We start from the raw sequence: 18,271 nt of genomic DNA, 5'->3' as shown, positions 1-18,271 counted from the left end.
AATCTCTGTGCAATTTAGTTGGTTAATCAAGAAAAATCTTTACTTAATAAGATTATTCTAATATCCACATATATAAAATGCCAAAAGAATTTTCAGCTTTTTTTTTTTCCTCAACAGGTTTGTTATTGAACTGTGTGAGCCTATCCAAGTGAAGCAACTTGATATAGCAAACTATGAGCTTTTTTCTTCTACTCCAAAAGATTTCCTGGTTTCAATAAGTGACAGGTAAAAAAAAAAATAGTGTGAATTTTGTCTTTTAGTTTTTGAACCCCAAGTAGCTGTTTGGTTGATTCTGTTGTGATTTTTGGCATGCAAAAAAATATTAAACCAAGGACTTTTATCTAAGGAGCAACATTTACCATAAATGTTTGTCCTTTTCTGTATGTATGGCATAGCATTGTTTTAAGCTTATCACTAAAAGCAAGCTGCTTGATCTTATGTATAGGAGCTTCCAACTTGGCATAAGTGACAACTGGCTCTTTGCTCCCAGACAAACTTAAAGGGGAAAAAAAAAAAATATAAACTTCATCGTACTAAAAGTAAGAAAAGAAAGAACTTTAATCAATTAAATAATTAAATTACTATACACGTGCTGGTGGCTGTGAGTCAGTCCATCCCGCGCTGGGTGCTATTGGGGAAGTTGGTTTTTTATGGGGATTAATTTGGTTTCCTTTTTTATTATTATTTGTTGTATGGGGCAAGTGGATGTTAAGGATGTCGCGATAACTTTATAAGTCTGGATTGGGCAAGCGTGCAATTACCCACACCCGTTCTTCCCTAAATTTAATTGCCTATTTGCATTTTTAGGAATTCCACTGTGCTGTTTTTTAAATCTAAATTATTTATATTCCATTCTCCGAATTGCTTCATGAATTATTAGGTTCTCTATTAATTATTTTAGCTTCCAATTGAACTCTAGATCATTACTTTGTATATTGGTGTATTTTAATTAGACAGTTATTGTAAGAATTAATCATGTGTATATGTTTTTACTAATTAATAAACAGCAATTGTTTGAATAAATTCACAACACTTGACGATTGGTTTTTAAGAGCGCCAACTCTGTTTTTTAATAGCTTTGTACAATTGGGGATTAGTTTAGAGGAAGGCAGCTGTTCACTTTAATTAAATTAATTTCTTTCACAATATTGGTGAGGTGGCACTATTAAGCATTATTTTGATTTCTAGTTTTAAATAATATATTTTTTCTCACTTAGTGGGTTTGAGATTCAACTAAGCGCTGATAAGGTTTTGTAACAATTAAATAATTGAGTTAGTAATTTGATTTTGAATCAAAGCTAGATCCATTCTATCTTTTAGGGGGCTCTCTTCCTAGCAGATATATTAGAACTAATTCAAATAACTGATTCTAGAACAAAATCTAACAAAACAAATGAATTTTGCACAAATCTTGCTTGTGGAGAGACAAGATTTCTGGTGATTTTAAAAGAATGTACTCTAAATCATCCTCTTGGAAAGCTTCCCCCCCCAAAAAAAAGATAAGTTGCATGCAGAGAGAAGGAAGAAAGACAGATGCTGGGAGGGGGGGTAGTGATGATTAACTTGATTATTTGAGAAATGGGTCTGAATTTTTAATTGATTTTAATTTAGAATATGTCTTACTTCAGCATGATAAAGCTTATATTAAATTTTCATTTACATGTTAGTTCCCCTTTAAATCTGATGAGCGAGTTGGCAGAGAGTAAGCAGTCCTGGGATGGGGGTGACTTAGGTGCAGTTTGGTTAAAAGAAGGTGTCCGTGTCACTAACAGTCAGCAAATAGTTTGAAAGAAAGAACAGTGTTAAGATTTTGTTCCTTTTGAACACGTTTCTTTGCCATTTGTACAGCATGTAACAAACTTGTATTACATGTTGAGTGACTACATCCATTAGTAAGTTCTTATATGTGTCTTGTCATACACTACTGCACAGCTTAGACTGCTAAAAAAAAACCCAGAAGTAACAGCACATGAATTGTACAATAAAGCTAGCCAAATCTTGTAGACAATAATGAATACAAAAATGTGTCTACTTTCTCTCTGGGCTAAATATTATCTTTAGAAATGGTTCCTTTTATTTGAGCTCCATGTAGATCTACTATAGTTTATGTCATGTTTCAAATGAGAGGTGGCCGTGTTGTATTGATCCCTACCAGAATCCTGCCAAATGCAGCCCAGCAGTCATCTGCCTTGATGGAAGTGCAATCCCTTAGTTCTCTTGTTTCTTGAGCATTAGTGTCCTTATTATTGTTTACAGAGAACATTTATATTCAAAACATATATTCTAAACAGAATTAATCCCCTATTACATTTTTTGCAGTGTCTTAAATCACCATACATTTCACATATATAATATCCGCCTTCTGCTTTATAGGTATCCAACAAATAAATGGGTAAAGCTTGGTACTTTCCATGCAAGAGATGAAAGAAATGTTCAAAGTTTTCCGCTAGATGAGCAGATGTATGCAAAATATGTCAAGGTAAGGTTTGTTTTAATATTTATGCAGTCATGTTGAGGGTGGAAAACTTTGTAGTCATAATGCCTTATGTGTCCATAGGACCTAGGTCGCGTAACATTTAAAAAATATGCAAAAAATATATAAAATAATAAATACATTTTATTTAGATATAAACATTGACGTGGTTAAAAACATAATTACACATAATTTGCACATGGGTAGATTAACATGGAAATTTGAAGGTTGAAGAAACCGAGGTATTGTACAGTTGTGTTATTTTAAACTAAAACATAAGTGGCCCTGGGAATTTTCTTTTTACGGAAGTAATACTTTGATTTTCCCTAATAAACTGCAACTGTTTTTGGAAGAGAAATTTCAGTTTAGAGCTGATGGGCAAACTGAACCACAAATGAAATCAAAAGGAAAACTAAAATATTTGATTGAATCTGTTTCCTAGAATGTAAGTGGTGGATATCTATCATTATTAAGAAAAATTGTTTAAATATAAACATCAAATGGAAAGTTCACATTTATATTAACTTTTAGCATAATGTACACAGTGACATTGGGAGATAATTTGCAATTTGTTTTCATTTATTATTTTTTTGTGGTTTTTTAATTATTAGTTAGCTTTTTGTTCAACAACTCTCCAGTTTGGAATTTTAGCAGCTATCTGTTTGCTAGGGTACAAATTACCCTAGAGACCAGGCAGTGGTTTTATTGACAGGCTAGAATATAAATAGGAGAAGGCCTGAATAGAAAGATAAGCATTAAAATGTAACGATAAAATGATATCATCTCAGCAGTTTGTGTTTTGACTGCTGGGTTTGGTGACCACCGTCTAAAACCTGGAAGAAGGTAGAAGAAGGCAAATAATTATTAAAATGAAGGCCAGTTGGAAAGTTAAGAATAGGACATTTTATAGCATGCTAAAAGTTAACTTAAAGATAAATTACAGTCTACTATAGAATTCAGTAGCTCTTAGACCAGCCACAATTGCACATCACACCCCTCAAGACTGCAGTGATGGTGGAAATATCATTTAATTGCACTGTGTAAAAAAAAAAAAAAAAAAACATGGATCATTTAAAATTGCATTTTGCACACACATTGATCATTTAAAATTGCATTTTGCACACTGCACTTTTGGTAAGTCAATCACCCCTATCAATTTCCTGAAGTAATGGACCAACAAAACTAATAATTTTTTTTCAATTTGATAACATTTCCAGCAAAATTCAAATGGTTACTAAATCTAAAATATTCTCCACATGATATTTGATAATTCTGCCCCTTTATAATCTGCACAGTAAATTTAAATAATGTAAACATATTAACATTAAAATTATTCCTTTTATTTACCCACTTTTTAATTGCTTTTAATCGTAGTAATAAAGGTAAAAATCTGTCTGATTGATGAACTGTGAAGCTATATTTTTTTTCTTGTTAGTATTTTGTGTAACTTTTGTTGTGAGCTCTCTCCTTTATTTTCTAATGTTATTCAGAAACTGCCTGTTTGCTAGAGTCACTGACCATTGCAACCATACATAGTTCAAAAACCATCAAAACAAGCAAACAAAATTTCAAATTGGCTTGAATCCTAATTCTGACACTGAAATAAATTTGTTTTTGAGAGAGGCCTTAAAAGAAAAAGAAATTTTTTTACTTGATTGTACCAGGCAGCTTTGTCTTTGTCTAAACTCAGGAGATCTTATTAGGGATGTGTGTTTTGACAAAAAGTCTACTCTTTGCCACTCCTAATCCTTCCACCTGCTAACATGGCCCTCTGCGCCAGCATTATTTGTTTACGTGCGCTGACCAACCCATCACTGATATCACCAGAGCGGGCATGGCAGGTGCAAGTATATAAATGAAAGGTGGCAGTTGCTGGAGGAGTTGGAAGTGATGATGATGAGGGTGTGGAGGGCCGTTGGCAGAGTGCAGCCTCCCACCTATCCACAACCCGCTAGAGGTGTTGTGCTGGGCCCAATTGCAGCACTTGAGTTTCAGGCTGGCCCATTTAACACTTATTCTCACTGGTTTAATCATGGACAAATTTGACCTGGTCTTGAAACCCCATAGCAACTTTAAATGTTTAGTATTTGTTGTTCTTGCAGCTGTAGAAACAAAAGTCATTATTAAATTCAAGATTCCTAGTTATGGCATTTTAGGTGACCTCTAGCGGCAGTCATGAATGTAATTGCACTTTTTCTTCTCCTTTTAAATATTAGCAACAAAATGAAATTGCGTGATTATGGCTTCAATTGGTTTTTGCATGCTTTCATGCTACTCTTAACTACAACATTATATTCTGAATTAAATCTGGGAGTTTCTTTAAATAAATTGAAAATCAAAAGCTGATCTTTTTATGCTTATTTTAAGGGTGGAGCTGTCAATTACATGTCTCTTATGTCAAACTTATGTACATCTTGCATCTTGACAAATCGTTTCTTCCCCTAAACTGTTTGTCTGTTTAAAGCTTGTGCTTCATTACTAAACGAGAATCAAGTGAATAAAGTTGTAGCAGGTTCTCTTAAGGGTGCTATTCACCTATTTCATCTGTTTATCTCCTATGAAATATGAAACACATTTTTTTATTCATATTCACATGCCTGTCATTTATTGCCTTCCCTGCTTCCATGCCACTAGCATAGCAGTCAATTACATATGTCACTTATCTTGCACTCGCAAGGAATTGCAAGGGTGTTCTTGGGCGTGTGCATCTGTTCCACTGTTTTGGCACATTCACATGATTTAGTAGTAATCCAAAGCTTGCCTGGATGACAAAGTCCACAAAATGGTGCTTGTCTGCTTGCTACTGCGATTAGTTTCAGAAGGATGACAAACAGGATTGCACGAATTAGTTTAGTGTAAGTAAAGTTTACTTTGCTAGATTAAAGGAACAATAACACCAGGGTTAAAGAAAACTGGCAGGTTTTCTTTAGAAACACTGCTATAATTAATAAAAATAAGCTGCTGGATAGCCATAAAGGCACAGGTTACATAACGGAAAACAAATAAGCTCTGTAGAATGCAAAGGTGTAACCTGTGCCATTTAGCCCTGTTTTAATTTGAATAGCTTCCGCCATGGCTATACCGCACGCTTGTTTATATAAACACACACTTTTAATAGTGCAGGCAAATGGTACATAATATTTTAATTACTTTTATACATGAACAAGATTATTTATATGCTAATAGGAACTATTGGATAGGGCAACCCGTGCCCTTTAAAAAATCTACCAATTTTCTTTGGTATGTGTTAGAAGCATTTTGTGTGAATGAGTGTCATTTTTTTTAAATATATGTTACTGACTTGCAATACTTTTGTAAACCATTTTAGCAAGATTTAAATATTTCTATATATATATTAGCATTTGCAACACAGTGTAAGTAAGATATTTGAAATCCCCTGATATTGGTCATTTAACAAGCAGTGAATTATTAAAACATACAGTGTATAGGAAGCTGCCAAATTCCGATCACATTCCATATCCAGTTCTACAGTATTAATCTTACAACAGTTACAACAGGTTATGCTAGAGTAGTTGAACATGTAAATGACTTGCCAGTTAATCGAAAATTCCTAAATCCGATAACATTTACTGTGTGCTTATCCCAAGGGATAATTGTGTACACTTGCACCATTGTGGCCATAAATTTGCTAAAAACTAAATTGCAAGAAATAGTTTATCTTACTGACCAGGCTTTTGTGTTTTGGAAAGTTATGCAATATCAGTATCAAGTATGCAATTCTTTCTGTTTAACACCTAAAGGGATTTAGGGACTGTATCCCTCTGTAAAAGAACAAATACACCTGAAAGTCTGGATTTTAATTGGATATGTTACTTAGACAAAACATTCTATAAAACACACCAGCTAGTGACATTTATTGCAATAATGCTATACTTGTCCTGCACACAAAAGCTTTAAGTTGGCTTTAAAACTAAATTTTGTTTATTTACAGTAGCAGCTGCCTAATTCTATAGACTAGATAATTGAGGGATTGATGCTATGGTTAAAGCTGGCTATATACATTAAGACTTGCTCGATTGGCTGATCCAATTGTTTGTGACTGGGGTAAATTATTGGATTATAGCTGGCGCTTATGCAGACCTGTAGGGAGAGGACTGCATGAACTCACTGATGTGCTCCTTGTCCTATGTGATTTTCCTACCCAGTAGCTATCTGTCAGGAAGGCCAGTAGTTAATCTGCCGGCTTGGTCTGAAAGGGCTAGCTTTAGACCCTATGCAGACACCCACACAGATATACACATAGCTAAGCAGAGTTATAGTTCTGTATAATGATAATATTTATGTATATTTAATACAAGGGCGTGTGTGTGACAGTGGAGAGGATTATACTGTGGTGTGTTTGTGTCTAGGATTTAGGGCTACAACAGGGCATATACAGTGGTGCTTGAAAGTTTGTGAACCCTTTACAGTTTTCTTATATTTTTATATGAATGTGACCTAAAGCTGATTTTAAAAATCAGTAGATAAAGAAAAATCTAGTGCAACAAAAAAATATTATATTTGGTCATATATTTATTGAAAAAAAATATCCAATAACATATCTGCACGTGGCTAAAGTAAGTGGAACCTTAGGATTATCATATCATTTGAAGGTGAAATCAGTCTGGTGTTTTCAGTCAATGGGATGACAATCTGGTGTGAGAGACCCTGTTTTATTTAAAGAACTGGGATCCAGCAAAGCCTTATGACACATACAACACATTTATGGATGTTTATCATGTCTCAAAAAAAGGAAGTGCCCTAAGGACCTTAGAAAAAGGTTCATTCCAATTAAAGGTTAATACCAATAAAGCTGAAACAGGTTACAAGACTATTTATAAAGAGTTTGGACAACCACCAATCATAAGTGAGACAGATTTGTATACAAATAGAGGAAATTCAAGCCTGTTGTTACCCTACCCAAAATGGTCAACCATCAAAGATACTCAAACTGCAAGGCGTCTAATAGTCAGAGAGGCATAAAGGAACCCTGGGTAACTTCTAAGCAACTGAAGGCCCGCCTCACATTGGCGGATGTTGATGTTCATGAGTCCACCATTAGAACACTGAACAACAATGGTATGTATGGCAAGGTAAAAGGGAGAAGCCACTGCTAAAGATCATGTGGACAAACCAGATAGATACTGGATGAATATTTTGTGGGCAGATAAAGCCAAAATAGACCTTTTTGGCTTTAATGAGGAGAGTTACGTTTGGAGAAAGAAAAACACTACATTCCAGCATAAGAACCTTCTTCTTCACCATCTGTGAAACATGGTGGTGGGAGCTTTCTGGTTTGGGCCTGTTTTGCTGCATCTGGGCCTGGACGGCATGCCACCATTGATGGAACAATGAATTCTGAACCATACCAGAGAATTCTTAAGGAAAATGTTAAGACATCAATGTTAAGACTGTCAGTGAACTCAATCTCAAGAGACAGTGGGCCTTGAGACCACGATCCTAAACACGCAAGTTATTTTCACCAAAGAATGGCCAAGTCAAAGTTCTGACCTTAAAGGAAATGTAACACAAAATTTTTACATTCAAAATATTCTTTCTAAATATTTTCATTGGCACTTATAGCATATAAAAATAGTATTTGTGGGGTTTTGTTTTTTTTGGAAAATTTAGCCTGCTTCCTTCTCCTGTCCCTCTCCTTTCTCTCTTCGTGCTCCATCACTAGTAGACAAAAAATGCAGCAATTTAACTTCTGGATTAAACTGGAAGTTTAGCAGTCCCTAGCCCACCTTTTCAAGCTTTGCCCAGTAAGTCAGTGGTAATTTAATTTATTAAAAAAAAAAATGAAAAACACGTTTTTTTTTATGTTACATAGCTTAATAAAAGTTTAATTGCAGTTATTGCCGCAGTTATTGCCGCAGTTATTGGGGGTCGCACCAAATAATGAGAGCACCATTCACTTACTTTTGCCACATGCAAATATGTTATTGGATCATTTTTTTTTCAATAAATACATGACCAAATATAATAATTTTTTGTTTCACTAGGTTTTCTTCATCTACTTTTAGGACTTGTTTGGAGAAATCAGATGACATGTCACATTCATATAAAAATATAGAAAATTTTAAAGGGCTCACAAACGTTCAAGCACCACTGTAGCTGTAAATGACTACAACTTTATACACTTGGTTTCCTCTAAGAAGCATATTAAGCTATGGTTCTTTAGATGATGTAGCTTTTTGCATGTATCTTCTCTAAACTGACACTTTTTTTTTTCTCTTTCTCGTTTCCTGACTCTTCTTGCTTCAGATGTTCATCAAGTACATAAAGGTTAGCAAACTTCTCTGAATGTTTAATGTTCAGCTCACTAGTGCATGGCAAGTAGGGGATGCACTGAAATCAAAAATTTCAGGATTTAGCCAAATACCGAATCCTCCACAAAAGTTCGTGCTTTCAGTTGTGACACTACTTATTATTTAGATAGATCCGAATCCTGCCAGTAATGCTTGGATTTGGCTAAATCATAAACCAAATCCTGTATTAGGGGCTTCCTAAATAACAGGAGAAGCTTTATTGGTAGAACAAATCCATAATTGCTTGTTGGTTTTTTGACTGATACTGTAAAAATGTTGAGTATTTGTAAGCATATTCCTTTATATTGGTCTTATTCTTTAGGTGGAGCTGATATCACATTTCGGATCAGAGCACTTTTGCCCCTTAAGTCTCATAAGGTAAATTATATAATTATGAAATAGTTATTTCACCTTGGGTTAACACTTACTCACAGAAACTGAAACAATGCACACCCTACTTCAAATTTATAAATACTCTGCCAGTTATAACTCTATTTTTAGCACTGTTAAAGCTAGCTTCTTCTGACTAGCTAGTATGCAGTCTCTTCATTTCTACTTCTCTGTTTTTTTCCTGTATATTGTGACCTAATTCACAAGTTTATCTAATCTTTTTTTTCTATGCAATTTCTCAATCAAGAGCTTTTTAATACTGCTTGTAGGTTATAGCTTAATGTAAACTTATGCTAGCTTTAGTTAGTATCAAGTACAAAGTACTAACCTGTTATTGTAGGTAAAAATGTATTTTCTTTTTTGATTAGTTTGCTGTGTAACCAGGGTTCTGTTTGATATGGCATTGCTGTATTTTGAAACATTCTAAAAAAAAAAAAATTTGAGTTTCTGGGTAATAGACCCCATGCTGTACTGTGTATGTCCAAGCATGTATTGAGGCACGTATCTGTAGTAATTTTGTTTCTCCCAGGGTTTTTGGCACCAGTATGGTGGAGGAATATGAAGAAATTGTTGACTCCCAATACAGTTTAGAGCGTCCAGAACTATATGATGAAGATGAAGGTAATCTTAGCAAATCCAGTATTATCTTCATAATAAAAAGTAGGCATATTTTTTTACAGAATGTTGTGTTCACTATATGTATAAAACTAGTTTTTCTTTCTCTTATACTTATTGTCTGCTCAGGAGTGCTACGTCTCGGCATGTACCCCTTTTTATGACACTCTAGCAAGTACTAGATAATAGCTTTATTTAGTTTCATCCTGTATTTTACTTATAATATTATGGGGGTTATTAATGTTGAGGTATTAGTGACTGCAGCCAACAAAGACCTGCACATGTCAAATACAGTTATTACTATATCTATTATAGATTCTAAAATTGTTTTAAATAACTGTGGGAAACCGAGAGAGAGATAAGACTACTCCCATAAAGTATCTATGTGCCTCAGCATCTCTTAGCAATATTTACTCTCAGTAAGCTGGAAAAGTGGCTTCAAATTCAAAAAGATGTATATTTAATGTAGCTCCATAATCCATCATTGGGGGGGTTCGTGCCCCATGTTAATACTGGCAAGCAACACTTAGGGGCAGATTTAGCAAAAAAACGAGTTCAAATCACGAATGGGAAAAATTCGGATTGGAAACGAAAATTTCTGAAGATCGCAAATATCACGAAAAGGCTTCCAAAAAAATCGTATTAGTCACTATAGTATCGTATTGGCGATCCGAAGTTGAACGCTTTGTGCGTATTTTCTGTGACTTTTTGTACTTTGTGACAATTTGTGCAATCCAATTCGGGATTCGAATTCGTGATTTCATGAATGTAGCCCTAAGTGTATGCATAGCCTTTAAAATTAATAAAAAGGGTTTTTGGCATCTGTGAAGGTCAGCCACAGGGATTCTCAGGGATATATTATATGAGCCACAGTCAGTCAGCCTGTCTGTCAGCGGAGACAAATTGTTCAAACATTCAAATCTCTAAAGGCATATATTGTACAAACAGCTGCGCTTTCAAGCAGTTAGCATGCAAATGTATGGTACATTTGTCACTTGCACCTGTATATAAAGGAAGAACACTGGCAACAATTCCAAGTGTTTACTTACTTGATAAGTTTCTGTTTATATATATATATATATATATATATATATATCATATATACTAATATATACAAATACTTTAAAAACAAAAAAAACTAATAAATGTATATTGCAAAGTTATTTAGAATTATGTGTTCTTTTATTAGGAAAAAATATTTTTTTGGGTTGTCATGTCTTGTAAGTCTACCAAAAATCATTTAAACATTAAAAAAAAAAATCAGTAGTATTGTTTTGTCCCAATAAAGATTTATTGTATCTTAGTTGACATCACGTACAAGGTATAATATTACAGAGAAAAAGTAAATCCTTTCTAAAATTAGAATTATTTGCTTTAAATGAACACTGGGAGATGGCCTTCCCGCAATTCAGAGCTCACCAGATAAAGGGTTTTTGAAAAAATTATCCTACACCTGTGGTTTTGAATGGTGTACCGCTTTTGCCCACTGTATATTTTTGATGGTACTACAATATTTCCCCTTTCATTTCTTTTGCAGATTATCCAATTGATTATAACACAAGAGATGATAAATCTTCTAAAAATCTTCTTGGTTCAGCTACAAGTAAGTGTAAAGAAATATATTTAAAAGAAGCTGAAAATAGCAGCTTTTTTATATTACGTGCTCTATATCTACAGAAGCATAAGTGCTTTTATAGGGTTATGAAGCACATATTGTATATGCTTTTTATCTATGTGCCCGCAGAGTGGAAGTAGCCAGTTCTAGAATACACATTCTTAGTAAATTGGAGCACTTGAATGTGTAGCTCTAGCACAAACAGCATTAGAATGTTTATAATTCACGTGAGCAGGTTCAGCTGCCAGCCCCAGTAAGGAAAGAAGCAAAATGTTTACTCTATGAAACTACATTCATGCGTCCAACATATTACTAGATGCGATAGCTTGTTTTGCAGGGGTCCCACAGAGGATCCCAAAATTATACTTGCCAGTTGTATCTTAGAGATCTTTTTATGCAAGATCATTTTTGTTTCAGTGCATGTCAGTTTTCTCTGTGGTTGAATATATAAATGCAGTTTTCATTTTGTTAGAAAAAGTCCTGATAAAATAATCTCATTCTGTGATTTATTGATTAAAGTTTAGGTGGTGTTTGACCCCCAAGTTGCTTGCAGCACTGATGTTTATGAGAATTCTGTTTTCCCAATAATCTGCTGAGATTCTTTGAGTGTTGCTGTAGTTCTGTTTGTTCTGTTACGGCATGCTTCTATGCTGCTGTAAGCTAAGCTGCTCCATGTCATCAAACCTGTTATTGCTGAATTATTGCCTTAGTGTACTGTCTGATTTCTGCCTTGGTGTCCTGCTACCAAAGTCTACAGCATGTTATCCATTTCAAATAGGACAGACCAGTTGAAGGAATGAGTAAACAAAAGATATTTAAATAAATGTAAATACTTGGCTTGGCATATTCTGTTGCTCATGTTAAACTTTGTGCACTGCTCTGATGGAGAGGGTATAGATTGTATAATTGGCTGTCAATTCAACACTAGCTTTAAATAATAAGAGCATATCTGTGTTTCTAAAATCTAAATTTGAAACCACTGATAACTTGTAGAATAGTGGGGGAACTTAGCATCACATTGGCTCAATTCCGCTAGATACTCTTGTTTTCCTGCCCACATCAATAATTTCAGTACATTATAGTGGCATAACTAGATGTTATTGTGCCCCACAGCAAATTTAACTGAGGCACAAAAAAAATTGGTAAGTTGACCTATTCTGCTATTAAAATTGTTCATTAATTCAGTCCTTACTGGGCCCTCTACATTGCAAGGCCCTAGGCAGGGTCTGCTTCTTCTGTGGTTTTTGTAGTTTTAAAGTCCAAGTTTTTACCTTTAACACTAAAGCAATGGCACATACTGCACTGATCCTTTATAATTTGTTTGTAAGTATTCCATTTTCAATCCATAAACCAAACCATCTCCCATGAAGATTCACATTTTCATGTGGTCAGAATGTATTTGATGTACTTATATATCTGATACATACAATATCCTTTATAACCCTTGTGCTTTCTTGTTTTTTAAGATCATACTTAGTATTCTGGTCTGATCTAAAAAAAAATGATAATTGCTTTAATTCTTATCGCGACTAGGTAGATTATGTCTCAAACTAACCTACTTCTTAGTTTGAAATATAACATAAATATATTAAACTTTTGGATTAGGAAATAAAGGTTAAATGAAAATATAAGTAGCTTGAAAATATACTGCCCTTGAATACTGGTTTTGGTAATTTGAAAGTCTAGTGGATGGTATATTACAGACCTTCCTCCCTCCGTGGTGATTACATGGAATTGACTGCAAAAAATAATATTTGCTTGTGTTCCCCTGCATTCTCTTCAGATGCCATTCTTAGCATGGTGAATAATCTTGCTGCTAATATGCTGGGTGCGAACACAGAGGACAAAAGCTCTGAAGGGAAAGGTAGTTGTTTTATAATTATATTTAAGTACATAAACTGTAAACTAATAAATCCAGAACAGTTAAAAAATATCAAGATGTTTCATTCTTTCTAGGACTTTAAGTTGATATAATTAAAGTATTTTAATGTGAGGGTAATTTTCAGTAGAATTAGCTTCACTTTGAAATGTATTACAGAAAGATTTCTGTCCTTCAGAATTTCAGTGGCCATAAACAGCAGGCAAAATGCAATCTGTTTGTTTTAACTTGTTTCCAAGTCATTTATTTAAACTTATGTTAGCTTGGTATTTTATAGTAATCGTCAAGCTCAAAATATAATTACTTTGCCTGCTGTATTTCCTAGATTGTAGCCTATTAACTAAACCATAATCTCTGATAACTGCTTAATTATATTTTCTGTTAGGAATAATCCATTTTGTGCAGTAATAGCACAATTGGTTACATTTCATGGCTAGACAAATTACTTGTTCATTTATGTGCCAAGTCTGTAATGAAAACAATAAAAACAGTTGTTGCAAAATCCACCCTATAGACATTGCTTTCTTTTTGAGATTGCACCTTTAAAGCCAAAAAAAAATTCAAATTCTTATGTTTCCACATATCAAAACTAGGGCATGATTTGACTTGAGCCTTTGCTGCATAGTCTTTTACCTGATAATGACTTTCTGGTTGCTTATTGCTTTGGTATGTAGCTTTATGTATGTCCACAGACTTGTTTGGTTTCACAGCACATTAACAAAACCAGTTTTGATGCATGTTGAGTATAATGAGAGCGTTTGACAAAAGATTTTGCTTATGCACACTTGTTAGAACAAAATGGAAGCAAGGCTGAAAATCTAACCTCAGAAATTTTGGATAAAGATAAAGCAAAGCCATCTGAAGAAATGCCAACTCAGATACCAACTCAGATCACGTAAGTTTGATCTTTAAAAGACAACTAACATTAAATAGTGAATATTTTATCTATATTAAAATTTGCACGGTTTCATTCATTTCTTTACATCAAATGTTCAGTTTTATATGAGAGAGTTTTTCAGTCTGTAGTCTGTAGAGATTAAAGGACATGTAAAGCCTACATTTGCCTACAATGTATATCAGTTGGGTATGTCTCCCCCACGCAAATGGCATTATTTGTACTGCATATATCCCCTCCGCTTGCCAGCACCATCACATTTTCCTAAAGCAAATAGCAGCTTTCACCCGGTGGCCATTTTTCCTCTGATACATAATCAGATACATTAAAATCTGCAAACAGCACACACACACACAGACTCTTATTCAGCATACATTTCATCAAGAATACAGGCTCACACAGGCAGAACTGTCTTTGATAAAAGTTCTGCTTTGTTTGAGCTGAGCTTAGAAGAGAAGGTTAGGGGAAAAAAATTGAAGCAGACAGCTAGAGTGGAGTTTCTGTGAAAACCAGCAATGCCATCTCTTGACTGGCTGCTAGACTGGAGGGCGTGTTTAGTAATCTCAGCTTAGAACAACTGAGCATGCCCACAAGCTAGAAGTCAAAGCAAATTCCTGAGGGAGGGGGCCGAGTGGGTTACAGGAGGAGAAGGAAATCTAAGTGATAAAGGGGACCCAGTATTTAACAGATACCGATGTAGACAATGTGTTTAAGAGACGTGAGATATTTAATAGGGTATCTATTTTGCATTAATATCTACTTGATGTTTTAGGCAAGAAACCGAAAGTTTGACTGCTCCCACAGCACATGTGGTTCCGCTGGAAACTACAAAAGAGAGCCCCATAGTTCAGTTGGTGCAAGACGAGGAAGAGGAACAGCATGGGCAATCGACAGTTACCCTTCTGGAAAGTGATGACCAGGAGGAAGAAAGGACTTCCTGGTATGCATATGAGACCCAGATATACTGCGGTGAACTGGCAACCATTTGTTGCATCTCCAGCTTCTCAGAATACATTTACAAATGGTGCTCTGCTATTGTCGCTATTTACAGACAGCGAAGTAAAACCTCTGAAAGCAAGAGAAAAGAGGATAGTGATGAGTTCACTTATCAACCTTTGGCAAGTCAAGCTACAGTTGATGCTTCCTTTGGGAAGACTGTTTCTGACCCTTCTGAGAGTAAAATGACTGGAGAAACAGATTTTATTTTGGTGAATTCAGGGGAAATTTTTTCAAGCAATATTTTAAACAACAATGTTGAATCCATTGTCTTGGAACCAAGTCAGACGCAAACTATTTCTCCATCAGTCCTGTTACATATAACATCAAGTGAAAAGTCTGCATTGCCTACACCTGTTCTAGAGACAACAAAAGCTGAAGTTGGTTCAGACTCTAAATTAATGTCTTCAGAGGCTTTACAAGCGCAGCTTACTGATGTTAAAACAAGTGAGGTTTTTGCCCAAGTTGTGACCCCAACTGCAAGCCTGGAAACCGTTAATATATACGACACAGTAGAGCAAAACATCAAAGACCATGCGGATAATATCAATATTACAACTACTGAGATCTTTGCTTCTCAGGAATCTACCACTGCCCCTATTGATAGTGACTTGGAGGAACCACAGAAGCCAATTGTGACACAAACTATTGACTCCCAAACTACAGCTGACAAAAAGGAAGAAGAGACAGTAGACGATTCAGTCACAGGTGCCCTGCAGAGGTCAACAACAGATTTTTATGCAGAGCTACAGAACTCTACCGATCTGGGTTATGCAAATGGGAATCAGGTTCATGGATCCAACCAAAAAGAATCTGTATTCATGAGACTAAATAACCGCATTAAATCTCTGGAAGTCAATATGTCCCTTAGTAGTCGCTATTTAGAAGAACTTAGTCAAAGGTGGGTTTTTTTTCTATCTCATGACAAATGCACATTTTTTTTTTTTTTTACTAAAATGTACTTAATTGCTGCCTGTGTAATTTATTTTTAGTATAAACTAAAACATAAGTTACTGTATTAGGTGCAGCTTCGATAATCAAAACATTACAAAAGAGTATCGCCATCCTTACCCAAAAATTACAAAGAGTGTGTTCGTTGGATGTAATTTACCAAATGAGTTTCTAATCGGGGCAGTTCACAAACACAAAACCTATTATTTTTAAAGAGAAATTATGACTTTTTATGATTTTATTTTTTACAGTTTTTCTAAAATTCCAGTTTTAACCGGTCATGTTACTTAGTGGCAGCCCTCTAAGCTAGAGTTTAGACTGAATTTTAGCAACTTTTTAGGTTTTTAATACAATTTAATTAAAGAAATTTAAGAAAGTCATTATATGATATGTATTAAAGGCAAGCAGCCTCTTTAAATACCCCTGTGCACAAAGTGTATTGTGTTTAAAATGTGTATTGTGTAAAATAGATAATTTACTCTGCGTTTGCTTTTTTTCTGTTTTTTAAAGATATCGAAAACAGATGGAAGAAATGCAGAAAGCCTTTAACAAGACAATATTAAAGCTTCAAAACACTTCAAAAATAGCAGAAGAGCAGGTAACGTGTTTGTTTAGCAGCTACATTCTGACTGTCCGTACATTATGTCTTCTCAATGTGCAGAATGTTATAGAGGCAGCCTATAAAAAAAAGTGATGTCACTTTCCATTTTTATTCATTCATAAATGTCAGGTCATTGTGCCTAATTCTGTGCTTTCCGAAAGAGCCAGAACTTCACAATGGAACTGCTTTCAGATAAACTATTGTTTCTCCTATTCAGTGTAACTGGAGGAGTCATGGCCAGACTTTACTAATGAGTGCTATTCTTATATCTGCAACTAAGTGTGGCTTGGGAGCATTTTAACAATGCAGGTGTCAGGGAGCTGTTATCTTGTTTGCTCCTTGTCGTTCTGATAATAGGCTGCTGTTGATCGTGTCATTTTTTCTCTTTACTGATGTAATCGTAGCAGTGCCTCAACCTTCAGTTGTATAAGTTAATTTAATAACTACCTTTTACCATGGTACATATATTATACAGATGCCAGAATATATTACAGACTATAAAGTACAGAATAGGGGAGCCATCACTGGTGTGTGGTATCTTACTATATAGTATACTGACAGTAGTTATAGCTGTTCTTTGCATCTAGAATCATGCTTAACTGAATATATGAACTATGTGACTATTTTAAAGGATCAGAGACAAACAGATGCTATTCAGTTGCTGCAAGCACAGCTGCTTAATATGAGCCAACTGGTGTCTAATCTTTCAGCAAGTATGGTTGAACTGAAAAGAGAGGTGAGTTTTGTTTTAAATAAATTAATTCAATACATCTTACAAGGTTTTTAAAAGGGGAAAATAGTGATTTTAGTAGCATATTTCTTGAATTCACTGATAACAGCCAAGCGTTGGGCAAGTCTGAAACTTTTATACGGGTGAGTAACCCCTTCAAAATACCTAGGTAAATCAAGTCAAAAGTAATACATTCATCCATTAATATTTACATTAGACAAATACATGGGGAATGGGAACACAAATAATGTTACAGCTAAAGATCTAATGCAGTGTTTCAATGGGCATCACAAGGTATTTCTGGGAAAAAGACTAAAGTGGTGGTTTGAGATGCTAATGAAAGATAGCCATGAATGTGTCTTTAAAGAAGAGGCCCATTGCAGGATCTCAGGTTACCAATTGGTCATTTTAATGCAACTTGGCACCCCAATTGAATGTGGCATCTCACAAACTACAAGAAAGCAATGATAAAATCTGAAAAAATCATTATTCATCCATTATGGGTTATTTGGTTCATGTTTATATCAGTAAAAGTTTCCCTTTCTATTTAAGTCATTATACAATATTTATTGGGCATATTTTAAACACTGATGTATAGTAACCCTTTAAATTGTGAATCCACTAAATATAGTGGGGGTGGGGTTATTGTAGTGTATGTTATCCTTTAGAAAAATATTTACAAAGTAATAAAATAATTTGGAAGTGTGTGTCACAGCATTAGATTTGTACAGGTTTTCTCACTGAAAAAGTAGCAGTGACACAATATGTCTGCCTGTCTCAATGTATTTCCCATTGTGGCACGTCTTCAAAACTGC

At 34.7% G+C, this 18,271-nt stretch overlaps 1 protein-coding gene across 6 annotated transcripts in view; it reads left to right on the top strand.

The window, feature by feature from the left end:
• The window catches only part of suco (SUN domain containing ossification factor), a 50,980-nt gene that overhangs the window by 27,782 nt on the left and 4,927 nt on the right, over positions 1 to 18,271 (top strand). For 4 of the 6 annotated variants that reach the window (XM_031901006.1, XM_012962462.3, XM_002934151.5 and 1 more), the window contains 11 exons: positions 118 to 225; positions 2,374 to 2,479; positions 8,741 to 8,761; positions 9,107 to 9,162; positions 9,704 to 9,795; positions 11,327 to 11,392; positions 13,188 to 13,268; positions 14,076 to 14,178; positions 14,951 to 16,075; positions 16,636 to 16,723; positions 17,358 to 17,462. In XM_031901006.1, coding sequence (XP_031756866.1) covers positions 118 to 225; positions 2,374 to 2,479; positions 8,741 to 8,761; positions 9,107 to 9,162; positions 9,704 to 9,795; positions 11,327 to 11,392; positions 13,188 to 13,268; positions 14,076 to 14,178; positions 14,951 to 16,075; positions 16,636 to 16,723; positions 17,358 to 17,462 — 1,951 coding nt within the window. The remainder of the gene's footprint in view (positions 1 to 117; positions 226 to 2,373; positions 2,480 to 8,740; positions 8,762 to 9,106; positions 9,163 to 9,703; positions 9,796 to 11,326; positions 11,393 to 13,187; positions 13,269 to 14,075; positions 14,179 to 14,950; positions 16,076 to 16,635; positions 16,724 to 17,357; positions 17,463 to 18,271) is intronic. The other 2 variants (XM_004913732.4, XM_012962461.3) reach the window with 1 other exon arrangement.

This window comes from Xenopus tropicalis, chromosome 4 (genome assembly GCF_000004195.4).
Source record: "Xenopus tropicalis strain Nigerian chromosome 4, UCB_Xtro_10.0, whole genome shotgun sequence".
NCBI lineage: Eukaryota > Metazoa > Chordata > Amphibia > Anura > Pipidae > Xenopus > Xenopus tropicalis.
The sequence above is the reverse complement of the archived record's forward strand: the minus strand, read 5'-3'. Positions and strand labels throughout refer to the sequence as shown.